The sequence below is a fragment of the Myodes glareolus genome, chromosome 8 (assembly GCF_982192425.1).
Source record: "Myodes glareolus chromosome 8, mMyoGla1.1, whole genome shotgun sequence".
In the NCBI taxonomy this organism is placed as follows: domain Eukaryota; kingdom Metazoa; phylum Chordata; class Mammalia; order Rodentia; family Cricetidae; genus Myodes; species Myodes glareolus.
In genome coordinates, this window is record NC_142033.1 from 69,057,500 (window position 1) to 69,075,110 (window position 17,611).

A 17,611-nucleotide genomic window follows, 5' to 3' on the forward strand; every position below is an offset into this window, starting at 1 on the left:
ATGACCTCCTGGGGGGATGGTCTCAGGTTGTTCTTGGCATATTCGGAATGCTACTGCATAGAAACCGGGGAGGACAGAGGCAGATGGAGACATGCTTGAAGGGTGGAGGCCTGCGCGAAACCTGCCAGGGTCAGCAAAGAGCTGGATGGGGTGGGGGTGGCGGTCCCCCACTCCTAATATGGGCAGGGAAGTTTCTCCTGGGGTTTGCCTGGAACTGCAGCCTTGTCAGTGAACAGTCAACAAACTCCTGTTAGGTGGGGAGAGGCTCAGAGTGTAGCTCTAGGAGCTGACCCAGTCCAACTGCCAGGTCCACCCCTTTCCCTGCATCCCCAGGGACCTCGTGATAGAGAGGAGCCAGTGAGGGACTGGATGGAACACTGGGCAAGGTGGGCCAGAAATCCTGCTCAGAAAATGGTCTGCACCCTGCCACCCCTACACCTGCCTGACCCCACCCTCACCCCGCATTCTAGCCATCTGCCTATCCTCTTCCGATATCCCTCGTGACCCCTCCACACACATACCTCTGGTTCCCGCTGGAAGATAACCACGCGGCCACCCTTGTCACCTGTGGCCAGCAGTTCCCCAGTGTGGTTGAACTCGACAGTGGAGATGATGTCAGCTTGAGGAAGCAACACAGAAAGCATTTTCAGACTACCGCATCACCAGACAGTGGCGTCAGGGCAGGGCTCTGCTCTGCAGACCCCACAACCCTGGGTTCCCATGGAGCAGGCAGGAGCCCAGGCGAACAGAGCATGCTGAGGTTCCCCACCCTCCTGCAGGACTGTGTGACTCTTCCCTATACCCTGTCCCTCACACAGTGTCAGGCAGGCTTCCTCCTGTGCTCAGCAGGTCCCTAGTACAAATTTGACACTTAGACTAGGCTCCAGGCCCAGGGGACAGGACTGGGGATAGTGTGGGGCCTTGCTGAGGGCCTGGGGCCTGTTGACTATTGGAGCATGGAGGCCCCACTCCACAGCCCTGGATGCCATTAGGGCCTTCCACTAGTCAGGCTTGTTCAGCCTTGGAAGGCAGACAAGGGAAACCAGGGGACAAGGCATGGTGGCTTGCTTGTGTCTCTAATAGCACCTTTGAGGAAACTAAGATCTAGGCCTAAAGTCAAAGCCATTGCACTGGGACAGAGAAGGAGTGGGTACAAAGTTGGGGGCCACCATGGCTAGCAAACTGCCTACAAACTGGGGACAGAAGGTGACATTGAAAGCCACCTGGGTTTGCTTTGCCTTCCTTTCTTGAACCAGGCCTCATGTTCACTCCTAACACCTGTGGCAGGCCATGCTTGGGAAGGCTAGCCCCTGGCCTGGCAGAAGGAAAGTTCTTCATTCTAGAAAAAGCTCCAGAGTTCACCAGCCCCAAACCCAAGACTGCCCTACCACCAGGCTTTACTGGAACCCCAAAATGATCTTTGATTTTAATTTAAACATACTCCTAATATTGAAAAGATGGAAGTATCTCTGTTTTTTTTTTTAAAAAGTGTTTCCTATATACTTTGAAGCACAGAAAGTTCTAGAACATTGACCCATATGCCCAAGCAGCAACTGTTGGCAGAGCAAGGCAGAGCCTACTCCTGTGAATGGGCGCCTGGTCATTCTTCACATTCCTGGCCTGGGCTCTCTCAATGCCAAAATCTCTGGCCCCAACTTGGTAACAGGACCATCTGTGACAGCTCTCCAGGGACCCCAGTGGGGCACCAGCAGGCCTCCCTGACTATTCTCCTCTTCAGATACCCACCAGGGAGATGCCTACACCCTCGAATCTTGGTATCGTTCCTCATGCTCCATCCGCAGCAGTTCCCAAACCTGGTTTTCTTCTCTGGCTATTAGCAGAAGCAAACAGCCCCTTCCTATCCCACAGCCAGGTCTCAGCTTAGCTTCCATGACACCCATATCAGTGCTATTCCCTGTCTGTTGCAGAATATTTGTTTAATTGTGCAAAGTTGGGCTGCATTTATTTATGTAGTGGAATATTCGTTTAACTATGTAAAGATGTTTTGCTGTTTTACCTTGTGTTCCTAAGACACCTGATTGGTCTAATAAAAAGCTAAACAGCCAATAGCAAGTGAGGAGGTACAGGCAGGACTTCTGGACAGGGAGAGTAAGGAGGAGGAAGAATTTAGGCTAGGGGGTGGGGATAAAGAAAATGCCGGGAGATGCCGGGGACCAGGCAGATAGGACAGAATGAAACAAAGGTAAAAAGCACCAAGGCAAGACATAGATGAGTAGAAACAGGTTAAATTAAGTTAAAAGAGCTTGTGGGACAAGCCTAAGCTAAGACCGAACACTCATAATTAATAAGTCTCTGTGTCCTTATTTGGGAGCTGGTTGGTGACCCAAAGAAAATGGCAATCACACCTGTTCTTCAAAGGGGGCCTTGGCTCCTAAATTTTCACCTACCTCACTGTGCCCCACCGGCTGCAGGGAAACAACAGGCAGGGCCCAGCAACACCATGACTGACACTCTGATGTGTCACTTCCCTGCCCAAGGCTCCTAGCAGCCTTGTACCCTACATTCAGAGCCATCTGCAATTGTGCACGTCAGGACCCCAGACCTTCACGTCCCCTGTGTCTGCTCCCCTCTACAGAACTCGCATGCCTCCCACCTGGACGGTAAACCCCACCTGCCCTGGCCTCTGGGTTGGGCCCTGGGATTTGCGTGGGCCTATGAGACAATAGCTAGCTAGCGAGCTGCAGCAGGGCCAAGAAGGCCTTACACACTCAGCTCTAGCCTGCTGCCTCTGCTTTTGCCAGCAGAGGGACCTGCCCAGGCCAGTCGGCCAGTTCCCACAGGAGCAGGTGCAACAAAGCTGCTGGCCAAGCCCAGCCTGGAGCAGGCCATATACAAGTCCAAACTCAGCTCTCTGCAGATGTATGACAAACTGTTTGCCAGTGATAGACACCCTCTAAGCCTTATCCTGTTCTACCTCGCCATCATTCCATGTCTGCCCAGGAGCCTCCTCATCCCAGCTGACGTCACTGCCCAGTCTGGACACTGGGCCTGGGTGTCCTCCCTTGGCATCAGTACAGCACAATCTAGAGACTTTCTTCTCATCTTGCACATGGGCAGCCTGCTCCAGTGAGTCACCGTGCCCACCTTGTTGAACCTCCCACCCTGTGCGCTCTTCTCCTGGCCCAGGCGGTATGCAGTGTTCCTTGCTGTGTCTGGTGCCTGGCTCTATGACAGCTGAGCTCTGAGATCTACTTCAAAACCTCAGTGGTGCCTGTGTCTGGTATAGTGTGTGTATCTACTTAATACGAACCTTTTGTTTATCAAAACCTTTTCTTTGAGGGTGCCGGGATAGGACCTAGGTTTTTATAGCCATCGTTGAACTGTACCCCCAGCTGTAATGTGTGCCCTCCAGAGGGAGCTCCTGATGCACACTGGGCCTCTGAGATAAATGTCAGCCATGGTAGCAACCAATTAGGGCATAGACACAGAATGTTAGTGGAATATACCCCCTTTACATTTAAATAAAGGGACCAGGCAAGTGCCTGCTACACACACTAAGTTGTCCTGCCCACTGACCCCATCCCTCCATACAGCACCTGCCCTGGCTCAGGGATACTCTGGGATGACCTCAACCCTGCAGTACTGGGCTCCCAGATGAAGCAGTGGCTCTTGCTACTTCACATTAAAACTCCCTAAGGGGGAAAGAGCAGAATATAAAATTGTATATAAAATGTCTTAATTATATAGACCAGTGATCACAGCGTTGTTTTAAATAAGCAAACAAGCTGAAGTGGGGGTTGGAATTTCAACAAAGCTTTATGTAGGATGGATGTAACAAAATAAATTTCCCTTCCTGATTTTGTAGATGTTCTGTAATGCAGCTACATTATTTTAATAACTTTATTAGGATGTAATCAGTACATCAAAACCGGCATAGTTAATGTAGACAACTTGATGAGTTTGGGTATATACATAACACTCGTTATTTTTATGATGGGAAAATAATGCAATTAAATTAAAATGCTGACATAACCTCACTATCCAGAGCAATTGAGGTCCACCGAGGCTGGACGGTTACCACAGTAACAGACACTAATGTCTGTGAGCAATTTACAATTTGTATGTCATTTTCATGTCCACTGCTTCCTTGGAGCCCTCAAAAGCATCCCCCACCCCACCCCGGGGAGAGATTAGTGTGACTTACAGTTGGTGACAGGAAAACAGTGCTCTTTCCACAGGCAAAGCCGTGGGAGCTCGCCATGGACCAGTCAGAAAGTCTGGGCTAGCATCCTGGCTCACACAGTCAGCTATGTGGCCTAGGGTGGGTATCCCTGGCTCCTCATCTGTGACTAGGCTGTGATGTATGGTCTTTCTTGGTACAGAAGATAGTGAGGCAACTGCAGAGGGGAGACCAAGGAAGGAGTACCAACTAGGGTTCTGAGGAATAATGGACTGAAAAAGAATCTGCCTCTTAGAGAGCCACAGCCTTCTGCCATCATTGCCTCTGGCTCCTAGAAAGCCCAGTAGTGCTTAGAAGTGTAGGCCTACAGCCCAACCCCTCCAGTCCTATGGTTCGGTTCTGAATACCAGTGCAGAACAGGTATCGACCTCCCAGGATCGACCTTCTTACCCAGACAAGGGCCCTGCTAAGCTCTCCAAACAAGGACTGCAGGGACGGGGGCCACACCTACTGTCTTAAAGCACAGGTCCCAAAGGTTTGCCTGAGGCAAAGCTACCTCAGAGTTCCAAGAGTCACCGTCTACCAATGCCAGCCAAGCACAGTCATTGGGAAGCACCTCTGCAGAGAAAGGTCACCTTTTCTCCTAGTAAAAGTGAGACATCTCCTGCTCTAGTACCACCTCCTTCAGGAAATGCATGCCCACCATACTCCATTATCAATGAAATGGTCTCTTCTCTAGATGTGGGTTCAAGATCAATGTGTGCCCCTTAGAAGGCCGAAGCTCATACCCCCTGGCAGTTTGTGTCCGCATTACCTCCAGTCCTGACCATGAAAAGCAGCAGGACCCGCAGTCGATCCCATCCACTTCTCCTGGGAGCCATTTGTCTCCAGGTAGTGCTGATCTAGCCCAGGAACCCTTAATAGAGCTGGGCTTTCAAGGAGACAACTGCAGGGTCTAAACCCATGACCAAATAACAAAACCAAACTATCTGTGGTCACTGGAGGGGAACCACACACTAGGAAACCTTTGGATCAGCCACAATAAAAAGCTCAAGGCTTAGCCTCCGAGTGGGGGGCACCTATGCAGTGTGGGCAGCTACAGGCATATGAAATGCCACTAGCCCTCGACTATCCTGCAGAGTTGGCGGTCACGCAGAAGCAAGCAACAGGGACAGTGAAAAAGGGACCACTGGTCAGCACCCTGAGACAGCCCAGGCTACCTGAGAACGCCTGAGAAGTGAGAGGTGTTATCTCTCACGCAATGCAATCTGCCATGCAATGACAGATTGTTGCACACCACAGGCAAAGATGAGCAAAGATAATGGTATGGGTTGGATTTCAGCCCCTAAAAAGATATGACAAAGGCTTGAACTTGGGCCCTGCAGGGAGCAGACTGCTCTGAAGGGGAGTCTTTGTAGATGGTCAAGATAGAGATGTCAAACTCTAGGAAGACCAGCTAGCTCTAAGCACAAAGACCTAACATGAAGATGGAGTAGGACACAGAGGCACACGGACATGGTGAAGGGACCCCATGATGAGAAGCAGCAAGCAGACCCTAGTCTACAAGCTAAAGACTACCAACAACAACGGAGTTAGGAAGGGGCCAGGTGGAGTCTAGCCTGGGGCCTATAGGGGGAGCACCAGCGCCACCTTGTGGATACCTGGACTTCAGCCTTCTGGCTTTTAGTGCTCAGAAATGTGTCATTTGTTTTAAGCTGTACAGTTGGAGATGCTGGCCCTAGAATTCAGCACATTCAGGCTGTGGGGAGGTTATGCAGCCAAGCACTCTGGAAAACATAGGAATCCACATCTGTGCCCAGGCTGGTCTTCCACATCATGCTGTGTGGACCTGAGATGCCCACTGAGGTTCATCAAGGTGTGGCAGCCCAGCCTGAGCTCCGTTACTCCCGAGCTGTGTCTCACCCATCTCAGCTTAGACCACGCAGGGATAAAAAGAGGAACTGTCATTCTCACCTGGCCACCATGTGCCTAAGGTTTACAAACAATTCAGACATCTGGGGCCCGAGTACGGTAGGCACGCCTTTAATCCCAGCACTTGGGAGGCAGCGGCAGGCAGATCTCTGCAAGTTCAAGGCCAGTCTGATCTACGTGGTGAGCTCCAGGACAGCCACGGCTATGGAGAAAGACCCCAACTCTAACAAAAACAAAACAATTTTTTAAAAAAAGCCAAAACAGGGAAGCAAAGGAGGCCCTACAACATGGAAACCTCGGTTCACAACTGGATGCTGGCCGCAGCTGTGACTCCTGGGCAAGTGTCTGTTGGACAGTGGGGAACTGGTAAAACACAAGGGAAGGAATCTGTGACAGAAATGTGTAGAAGGCCGCAGCCACATTCTCCATTATCAAGATGGCGCTGACATCCGGCTTCACCACCAGGTGAACGCACATGTGCTCGGTAATTTCCCACTGAGTCCCCGCCTACTCCCGAGGCATTCACCTGGGATTATGGACAATTGACCAATCCAAGAATGACACGTCCGAAGCAGGGTCTGTTTCCTTTATAAGGGATGGGTTCCATCTTATCTGGGTCTCCGCCACGTTGGCTGATGCCCGCTCTCCCAAGGGGCATTAAAGCTTTACTGCAGAAGTATCCTATGTGTACCGCGTGGTTCTTGCTGGCGAGACGGAAGCGCGGGGCAGAAACGGACATCTGTATCCACCTGTTAGAATGGCCAGAGCAGGCAAAGTCCCTGCAGGTAGGATGTTGCCTATCTTCCTTCCCCACTGCCCCAGCCTGGACTCTTCCCCACCTCCTTCATGGTGGGATCCTGTAAGCATAGTAATCTTGTTCTGAGGTCAGCATGTTCTTGGCTAATTCAAAGCCCCCCTTTCTGAAGTGTGCCTCTCCCTCTGTGGATTCCACACACTGGGAAGCCAGCAGTGCCGTCTGACTCACACTCCCATCTCCCAGCAGCATCCTAGTCCAGCTCAGGAGCCACACATCTACTTCTGTCCCCCGTGGGATCTGACTACCGCCGTTCTACATAAATAGCATCTCGTGGTGCGTGCGGTCTGTGAGGTCTGAGCACACTGTACTCATTCGTGCCCAGCTGCCTTTGAGACTGCAATGCTCCACTGCCATTGTGACGGTTTTAAGACATATTCCTTATCCCTCAGGGGTGTGAGCATCTGAAAGCCACCAAACCTTGATCAGGGCTGCAGATGCTGAGCCCTGGAAGTAAGAACCTACTGCCCCTTCCACTTCATAAGGACAGGGTGGAGGTGGCTGGGACCCAGACAGTCAGTTCCTCCTACCCAGGCCAGATGACTTGACCCCCACTCCATCCCCCACCCATGGTATGTCTGCTGGCCAGACTGGTTCAACAACAGATGGGTCTGGAAGGCAGACAGGCAGCTGTGGATTTGCCTGTGGTCAGCACCATGTGGTCACCATGCTGTGCCTTGAGGCCAGGCTGGATGGTGCTCAAAGCAGGAGGACACCCAGCTCTGGTTCCAGCCTCATGGCCAGGTGGCCTGAGGCCAGCCTCTGGCCTCGGGACAGAACAGGGTGAAGGGGATGGAGAGAATGCCCTCCGCTCACTGCCTGCTTTCCTGAACTTCCAGCCCTGGAAGGGTTTCCAGGATACCCAGCTTCTCTACCAAAGAAGATCCCAGAGTCCCTCCTGACCTGGAGGGTCTGACGGGGGGCATGGAATCTGCAGAGGGACAACTCTTCCTGTGTGCTGAGACTGGAGGGGGATCATCTGGCCAGAAGCCATTGTTACGTACAATTAGCATGTCCCCACCATCATCACTGTGCTGGCTAGGTTTATGTCAGCTTGGCACAAGTTAGAGTTATCTAAGAGGGAACCTTAACTGAGAAAATGCCCCCATAAAGTCAGGCATTTCCTTAATTAGTGATTAAGGAGGAGGGGTCCATTGTGAATGAGAACACCCTCGGGCTGGAGGTCCTGGGTTCTATAAGAAGGCAGGCTGAGCAAGCCATGTTGAGTAGGGGAGTGAGCAACATCCCTCCAAGGCCTCTGCATCAGCTCCTGTTTGAGTCCCATCCTGATTTCCTTGGTTTCATGGTCCTGGTAGACCATAATGTGGAACTGGAAGACAAATAAACCCTTTCTTCTCCGACTTGTGTTTTGGTCAAGGATGTTTCATTGCAGTGACAGAAACCCTAAGCTAAAACAGGCACCGGCAGCATCACCACTGTTCTGAGCATAAACCCGACCCCATGGCCACCATGATACTGACACATGAATAACAGACATCTGGAAAGAGATGATGTGGGATGCTGTGCTCTGCGAGGGACCTGGGTTTGAATCTAACCTGGCCCTGCGGCATGGTTTCGGTAGAGTCTCAGTGACTGTTTGTATGTAAAGTGGTGACAACGGCGGTTGAGGATGAGGACGCTGCCCTGTGCTATGCCAGAGGGAGGGGCACTGACACTAATTTGGACTGACCACCCAGATCGCAGATGCTGGTTGGCTGGGGTCGGCTTTAGCCCTTCCAACACCAGCAGTCCCCACTCGGGCTGCAGCTGTCAGGAAGGAAGTGGGGACCATGCCGAGCTGGCACCATCGTGTCTCATCCCATCACTGTGTCCACCAGACCTGTCTGCTCCAGGGTGGGTCAGGCGCTGAGCTGTGGAGTCCTGAGTGCTGAGGTCACAGTTGGCAGGACCAGCCCATCTCTTCTACCTCTCCTGCTCCAACTCTGGTTCAAGCCGTGACCAGCAGCATCCTATCCTGACTTTCCTACAGCCTTCTGTGGCTCCCGTTGCCTCTGGGATACAGCTGGGATACAGCCCCACCCTCTCATCACCTCCTACAGTCAGCTCTGTCCTATAACCAGGTGGCCCCGGGTGCTCTAAAAGAGACAGGCCTCTACTGCTCACCCACTAAGCATCCATCGCTCACCTACTAAGCGCCAGACCTTATGCTACACAACAAGGATTCAGAAGTGTGCCAGGTGAGCCTGACAAGCGAGGAGCTGTCCTCACATGTTGTAAGCATTCACACAGCCCGGAACAATGCTGGCCTCTGCCCAATTCCTCCTCTTTCCCTGCTGACACCCACCCAGCCCCTGCTGACACAGCCTGGCCTGACAGCTAGCAATGGAGATAGTGGCTCTGGGGAGGCCCCTCACCCTAGACACCAAAGGGCCTTACACAGATGAATTACACAATACGAGCTAACCCAGGAGCGGGTGGCTACTTCCCAACCTGCTGACCTCCAGGACCAGTACCCTCAACACCACCATGCAGGCAGGCCCCTGAGCCTTTCACCATAACATGGCCCTGCACCTTCACAGAGCAGGACCACAGCACTGGGCTTCTCAAGCTTCGTCTGTGGTTGATGACCTGCAATGCCAACCACAACCTTTAAAACTGGTTCCGAACCACTGTGGTTTAACAACTGCTTTTTAAAAAGCAAAACAACACAGGTGGCTTCCACAGCCAGAATAAGCGGTGAGGCCCACCCAGAACATCAACCCATACCAGCCCATGGACAGCCCTGAATGCCAATGTCACTCCGAGTTCAGATCCTCACCACAGCAGCACCGTGCCCTTTGTGGCTATCGCATGACCATTACAAAGTCCCCAGGGACCAGCCAACACCACAGACACCATAACCGGGAAACTGGGCCTGAAGGACAGTCAGACCCCCACTCCATTCTCCTGCTATGATCAATGCCCTGGATAATGAGGATCAACCATGGCCAGGGTCTGGCTGGTTATAGAGAGTTCAGCTGCTTAGTGTAGAGGTACTGCTTCCGTAGTGTGGGTCTGCCAGCCTCGGGTGCTGGGCGAGGGCCTCAGGGATCCCCTGGTGAATTCCTTCTCCATGGCTACTTTGGCTAGGGTGGATGAACAAGAGCCAGACACCCCACCCCCTGCCTGCTTGTGCTGATTAATTTTATGTTAACTCGAAACAGGCTAGAGTCATCCGAGAGGACCGAACCAACTGAGAAAATGCCTCCGTGGGATTGGACTGTAGGCAACCCTGTAGGACATTTTCTTAATTAGTGACTCATGGCGGAGGGTCCAGCCCATGGTGGGTGGCGCCATCCCTGGGCAGGTGTTCCTGGGTTCTATAAGAAAGCGAGCTGAACAAGTAAGCCATGGGGAGCAAAGCCACTAAGCAGCACCCCTCCAGGGCCTTTGCATGAGCTCCTGGCTCCAGGATCCTGCCCGGCTTGCGTTCCTGCCTGGCTTCCTTCAGTGGTGGACTATAACACGAAGTGTAAGGGACATGAACCCTGTCCTCCCCGAGTTGCTTTTGGTCATGGCGTTTCATCACAGCAACAGAAACCCTAACTAAGACACTGTCCCTAACCAGCTGTGTGGATTGGGGACAGCAAGTGATCCTCTCTGAACACTGGCACTCCCCTGTCAGAGAACAGTGTCCCCTGGGCATGGCTGTGACCGTCTTTGCCTGAGCAGCTATGATTAGCCCAGGACAGGGACCCTCCCAGGATCAGGCCCCTTGGCTGCCCAGCATAGAAGGAGGGTGCAGAGGCTCCTCGGGCTCCCACCTGAGATTTCACCTACTTTCCCCTGACCCTCGCTCCCAGCCCTCTGCAATCCTGCCCCGGTGACAGGATTATATATGATTACACAGGATTACTGACTGCCTCTAAAGGTGCTAGAGAGTATAGCAGGGTGGGGGGGGAGATAAAGTGAGGGACACGCTATTTACTCAGCTTTTGGGAGGCACTGCCCACACTGGGGGGTGGAACTTTGAGGTTCTACCTGTCCCGGCTGTTTTAAGGTCACCCGTGATCTGTGGTGACCTTTTCTCTGGTATATAGTCAGTGTCCTATCTGAAGTTATCAGACACTTGTTCACCTCTCCCAGGAAAAGTTAGTTAACACAGCCCCTTCACATTAGGGTTCATGATGGGGTGAGTGACCGCTTTCATGGGGTCCTTTGAGGCTGTGATAACACAGGAAAGGATCTGGAATTCCAAGGGGTGGTGTTTGCTGCTCTCATTCCAACCAGTAGCTCGGGGAGGGCGTGAGAAAGCCAAGGTTGCTAGGCTGATGTCTTGGCCAAGGCTGGAGAGCACGCTAGCTCGGCACACACCTCCCTGGTCTCTAACTACCTGACTGAGGCTCTTCACACTCTCCTCTCTGTGTCAGCGCATCAGATTCGCCCTGCTCACGCTACAGGGAAAGCACGGGAACCTGGCAGCTGCCAGTGTCTCTGTGTCCTCACCTGCAGCGTGGACAAGGCACTGCCTGCTCTCTTTGCATTTCTGGCTCATCCTCCTTCAGCAGCCACGAGCCACGTTTTTGCATGGATTGGGTGTGAACAAGCATGAAGAGGTGCTATCCCTGGGAGTGAGTGTTCATCTTCACTGAGGGGTCAAGGATATGGACAGCTGCCATGGAGGAGGAAGACAGGAAGCCTGGGAACATCCAGCCGTGGATCTGGCAAGGGTCGGGGTGGGGGGTCCTAGAGGAGGAGTCAACACTGAATTTGAAGCTCATCAATCCATAGGAGCAGAAATGCTGCAGGTGGAGGACCACAGAAGGGTGTGCATGTATGCAACCATTCCAGAGGAAGCCAGGGCCCCATTAGATTCAGCTTCTAGCAAACCTAAATAACCACCAGGGAAGTCCACCCCACCCTCAACAAGGCAGCCAAGCACTCTAGGCCCTTATTTTAGGCAGCTAGCAAAGCCAGGAGGCAGGAGGGCGCCTCTCAGCTAATTAGAACAACTGAACAGTCAAGAACTTCAATTATGGTGCCTGGCAGGATGGTGCCTCCCATGCAGGTGAAGATTAGGCCCACCAGGCTGGCACTCTCTAGGCAGCTAAAGACGGGCCAGACAAGAGCAGCTTCCTAGCTAAGGTGGGTGGGGCATTCAGCCCCGCAGATGGGAGCCTGCTCAGAAATGGTCCAGAGGCAAGAGTCACAGAAGCTGTTCCTCGGGCTCTGTCTGCTGCCTCCCCAGAGTCTTGTCTGATTGAGCAAATGAATTAAAACAATGTAACTCTCAGGCGCCCTGTGTGGAGGCAAAGGAGGACCTTGACAGCAGCGAGGCTGCAACAGGATCCCCAGGCTAGAGGGAAGTCCTGCCAAGAGTGTTACTGTTCTTAACCAGGGAGCATCCTTTCCCCTGGACTGGATGCTGCATCTCTGAGCATGAGAACACAAGCCCTCTGTCTACGGCTACACCACCCTGAATGTGCCTGGTCTCATCAGGTCTACAGGATGAGAACATGAGCCCTCCCTGTTGACAGAGGGCACCTTACAAAAGAGCCGAGGCTGCTTCTGACCCTGCCGCTCACCATGCCTCTGCAAATGGGGACGTTTTCACTTCTTGTGCTTGGTGCAGTATTTGTGCCGTCGGTTGCGAAGCACCTGGGAAGCACACTTAGTCTCCTGAGGACTTGAAGGGACAGTCATAAGTATCCTAAAGAGAGGGGGTTCTATCCAGTCAGCAAATCAGAAGCATCTCCAGGGTCTGCCAGGAAATAAAGGGCTCTGAGAACTCTAGCTTGGGACACTGCGGGCAGTGGGAATCGGTAATTAGGAAGGGTTCCTCTTGAGGCAGGAGCATGTGGGAGAACCATACCCTGTAGCAAAGGTGAAAGGCACAGAAAAGCCAGGTGGAGCCAAGCCCAAGTATCCAGGATGAAAATGAAACCACTTCTGTAAAGCCCCAGTGAAAATAAAGCGAACACAGCCGGGAGGCGCTGGGGACGTGGGTATGACCAGAAAAAGACTCCTCCCGAGCCTCATTCTTTTTTTTTTCTTTCTTTCTTTTTTCCTCTCCTCTCCTCTCCCTGAGCCTCAGTCTTGCACCTGGAAGATGTCTATGGCCAAGGATTGCTGTGCCAAAATACCTTACATAAACCGCGGCCTTTAAATAAGCCTTGGCCTTTAAGTGGATGAAAGTCCGGGGTGTGTGTGTGTGTGTGGGGGGGGTAACTGCCTAAATTAAAGCCAACCAGCACCATGCCTTAAAATGGGTGCCTCAACCCGCTTGCAGATATCACGGTCCCCACAGCAATGTCCTGCTGCTCTCAGATGTTAACCAGTGGAGGACCTTTCTCTGTGTTATTTAATGTGCCGGGACAATTTTGGTAAAGTCTGGTCTGTGTGGGCAGCCCAGAGGAGTAGAAATCCCACAAGAGCTGCGAGCAGGCAGAGGCGTGCCAACCATAGATAGGACTCCCATTGTGCATGTGTCACCTTGAGCGAACCCCTGTCCTTTGCAGATCCCAACTGCCACAGCAGCCCAATGTGAAGGATGCATGCAAGATCCTACAGAGGGCTGCTAGAAGGGTTAAAGGAGGAAGCAGAGGAGGTGCTCCTAGGAGCATGGGCACAAGCCGTGTGAAAACCGTGGCTTCTGCTACTGCCCTGTGGCAGACTGGGTGGGAGGTCACCTCTGTCCATACCTTGGATTCTTGAAGTCAGTTGTATAGCAACTGTTGTTACATAAATGACATCATCTCACAGATGAGAAAACCAAGTCAGAATGCTAAAGGGACTCCCCAGATGGAGCACAGGCTTGGTAGCCCTTCTCTCCTTCCACCCGTCCACTCAGAACTGGTTTTCAGCAGGCAACCAGCTGTGATTTGGGGCACAAATAAACGAATGGGGGTTGATGCCTAACAAATGCCACAGGGAAGCCTACCGTTCCTTCCACCCCCAAAGCAGGAGGATCCCCGATTTAATTATGAGGAAGGAAGCCGCGGGCAGCCCCATGCTGAGCCTCATCTCCAGTGCTTTCATTACAGCTCACAGCTTCCTGGGCCCATTAGCACATCCCCAGGTTCCCTGGGAGTGATCGGCTGGGGGAGGGGCCAAGCCTGCTACGCCCACCCCCAGAGCATGGGGTCCAGGAAGCAGGCACCTTCAATCCAGACACTGACATAACATCCCAAGCACCTCGTTTTGCAAAGGCAAATAGTGCCATCCTGATGGTCGTGGAAGGATGGCACGCACATAGCTGGAGTCATGAGCAAGCATGACTGTAGGTGGCAGAATCAAGAGGAGCGGGCGGAGCTCATAAAGGCTGCCAGCACGGCGACCCAGCTGTTGACTTATTGACTGGGCTGTGCTGTGTATTCCAGCAGGGGCACTTTGAGCTTCGCTTATCTATTATGGTCTATTGTTGTTCATCTGTGATCATCTATTATTGAGTTGATGGACACACAGGCAGTATTTGGCTACGCGGTGAAACCGGGTGGGATGTGGAGTACCTGAGGAACAGGGGCGTGGTATACAGAAGTGTGCTTGTTGGGGACCGTGGCAGGCTTTCTCAGTTTCCTAAATGTTCATCAGATGACCTCCTCCTGCCCCTTGCTACCCCTGCCAAGGAGGGCCATGGTACCCACTAGATAGGTGGCCTGTGGTCATTTGCACATTTCCTGGATTAAAAGAACAAAATGCTAATTCCTTGCATCTCGGTCCAAAACAGAGGCTGAATGACGTCTTCCAGTGGCAAGTCTACTCACTGAGCCCCAGAAGCTGTGTGTGTGACTTCATTTAAAAGGAGTCTTTGCAGATATAATTGGACAGAGGACCATCCAAGGAGTTTATCCTGGGTCACCCCAGTGGACCTTAAAGCATCCGGTGAATTATTTTACAGAAGACATGGAGTAGAGAGGAACAGGATGCGATGGGAAACCAGAGGAACATGGCTGCAAGTCAAGGGGTGCTAGCAGCCACGCACAGCCTTCTCTGCAGAACCGGAGAGAAGAGATTCTGGGGTTTGAAGCCACCCAAAGAGCACTGACATTACCACAGTCACTGTGGAGGAATGGGCTCACTTGTGGCATAGGAACCGTGAGGGTGCCAGGACACGGCAAGCCAGAATGGCGAGCCTTCGTCCTGCAAGCGCCCCGACCCCACAAGTGTGAGGCTGTGGAACCTTACACTTTAACATCAAATAGACAAGTGCACTGAAGACTCCTTCAACTATTCTGATGTGAGAAAAGATGCTTCCTTAAGGAAGCTGTGGTGTACATGGCGGGTAGTGGCACTGATCCTGGCAATCAAACTAGGGCAACCTTCCTGCCTCTGCCTCTGTCTCCCAAGTGCTGGGATTTCGGGTATGAGCCACCATGCCCAGTGGACTGCTAGATCTTCAATCCCATATGTGGTCTCAGTGCATTCCCACTGCCTCGCATACTCACACCGGCTGCTGGAAATTGATAAGCCCATCACAGGGAACTTGAATTACGTGCTATGTGACCTCAGATTAGTTTACACACACATATTCAAAATTCAGACGAAAGGGACTCCAATAAGGAAACCGACATGCAAAGAGCCATAAACAATTTCTTCCTGCTGTTTCTGCCAGGAGGTCAGCTCAGCCTGGACATAGCTTTACACTGGCCACTCCCATGCTGCCTTCAGATGATTGAAGCAAGAGGTAGTCACGCCCTTCTACAAATAGCCAGTCACCAGGCTTCCCAGAGATCTGAACCAATCCTGTATGTCTTCTAGGAATCTGAATGTGAGGCATGGTAGCCAGGCAGGGCGGGTCTCCCTGGAGAATCAAGAAATAACATTGCCAACATAAAGAAAAGGGGCGATTGTAGCCAAGAGTGATTACTGGACAGAGGCCTGCCACCGAGTGGGACACAACGTGAGACACCCCAAGATTTACCCCATGGATAGTACAAGGTGGAAACAAGTAGGGGTCAGGTCTCTGGTCTCCATGAGAGCATACTGTTTCCCCACCCTGGGACCCTCATCTCCCAAGTCCTTGCTGTCCTGGCCCCCTTCCTCAGATCCCATTAAATAGTCTTGTGTCTGTTTAATGAAAGTTCGAGTTTCACTGCCACCTGAGGACTTGCCTGGTATGAGGATTTGCAGAGACTTCTAAGGAAGTGGATATAAGCCAGGAGCCATGACAGTGTGGAATCTACCTGACAGTCCCCCGCATGCCCTTAATCTCACTGGGCTAACCTCCATGCAGCCCAGCAAGCAGGCCACGCCCACCTTGTAGCAGATTCCAGTGGGTTCATGGAGCCCCCCAGGCCAAGCCCTCCCTGGGCACGGAGCTAATGAGGCTGAGACTGAGCTGTAATTACATGAGCTCACAGGCGCTCAGGGCCTGGGCAGGCGTGCGTGCTTGTTCACTCGGGGCCTAATGAGGCATCACGTGTTCTACAAAGCTTTACCTCATGATTTAATTAGCCCTCTGCTCTGGTTTTGCCCTCGTCGCCCACCACTCACGGAGCAGACTCCCCATGCCTGATGGGGGAGCGGGGCAAGGGATGATCATTTGGAAATGCTGTAGACGCTCGCATGGCAGGGGTCTCTGTGCCCACAGCCAGTGGGGGATGGGCTTTGAGCTCAGATTTATATAGAAGGTAGTCTTGGAATGATACTCTGGGGGGTGGCGGGTGCAGAGAGGCACACCTGGTGGCAAAGTCGATACAGAGAAAGAGCGAAGGCTGTTCGTGCCCAGAGTGTGATATTGGGCCTTGCAGGTCACTCTGGATGGTCTGCCCTGTGGAGCAAACACAGCTGAGCACATGGCGGTGAGAACTGGACTGAATCAGTGAGCCACAGCTCTACCCGGTCACATCTCAGCGAGTAAGAGGATGTCACCCCTTCAGAAGTGTGAAGCCACCCTGAAGTCCTTATGAACCAAACCCATTTCATATTTGCTACTCTTGCAATGGCATCCGAGAGGATCAGCAGCATGCCTGCAGTCACCCAGCCAGGAAGGCGTGTGCCCAGGTCTCCAGCCTCAGCTTTCTCACTGTTTGCTACTGTAGTCCTTAGGACCAGGAGGTCAGCTCTGGAGTGCAGGGGTGACTACCGGAGCTGGTGAGAGGCTGCAGAGGGACACTATCTGCTGTCCCTCCCTTCAGTGCCTGCTGATCTTCCGAAGTGTTCACTGCACTGTGGTGTGGCTTGCATGTGTCTTCCGAGACGTTCTGTGTTAGAAATTTAATCCCTAAAACTCATGGTCGATGGCGTTCCGTGGTAGAGCTCTGGGGAGGTGTGATAGCTTCATTGTCAACTTGACAGGATTCGGAATCACTTAGGAGACACACCCTGAGTATGTCTGGGAGGGTGTCTCCAGGCAGGTTTAACTCCAGGAACACCTACCCTGGAGCGAGACCAGGAAATGCTTCCCAGGGGATGGGGGCCTGGACTGAAAGGAGAAAGTGCACTGGGCACCAGCACTCATGTCTCCCTCTGCTCCCTGGCTGTGGATGCTAGGTGATCAGTTACATCAAGGTCCTGCCACCATGCCTTCCCAGACACAGAGGACTGTACCCTAAGGCTGTGAGCCCAAATAAGCCCTTCCTGCCAGGTACACCACTGGTGCCTCATACACATTCACCTCAGCCTGAGATTGCATGTGTCGGGTGTGTGTGCATGGTAAGTGTGAGGGCGTGTTCCCGGGGTGACCATCAGAGTTTTCCCTTCAGCTTCTCAGTTAGCAAGAGTGCTACCATATTCCACTGACAAGCCAAGACCTGTGTCTTTTATATCTAGGTACCCCAACAACC

General features: G+C 52.5%; 1 protein-coding gene across 2 annotated transcripts in view; it reads right to left on the reverse strand.

The window, feature by feature from the left end:
• Ppp2r2c (protein phosphatase 2 regulatory subunit Bgamma) overlaps nucleotides 1-17,611 on the reverse strand; it is an 88,907-nt gene that overhangs the window by 31,820 nt on the left and 39,476 nt on the right. For both annotated transcript variants that reach the window (XM_048415127.3, XM_048415128.3), the window contains exon 2: nucleotides 522-619. In XM_048415127.3, the coding sequence (XP_048271084.1) occupies nucleotides 522-619 (98 nt within the window). The remainder of the gene's footprint in view (nucleotides 1-521; nucleotides 620-17,611) is intronic.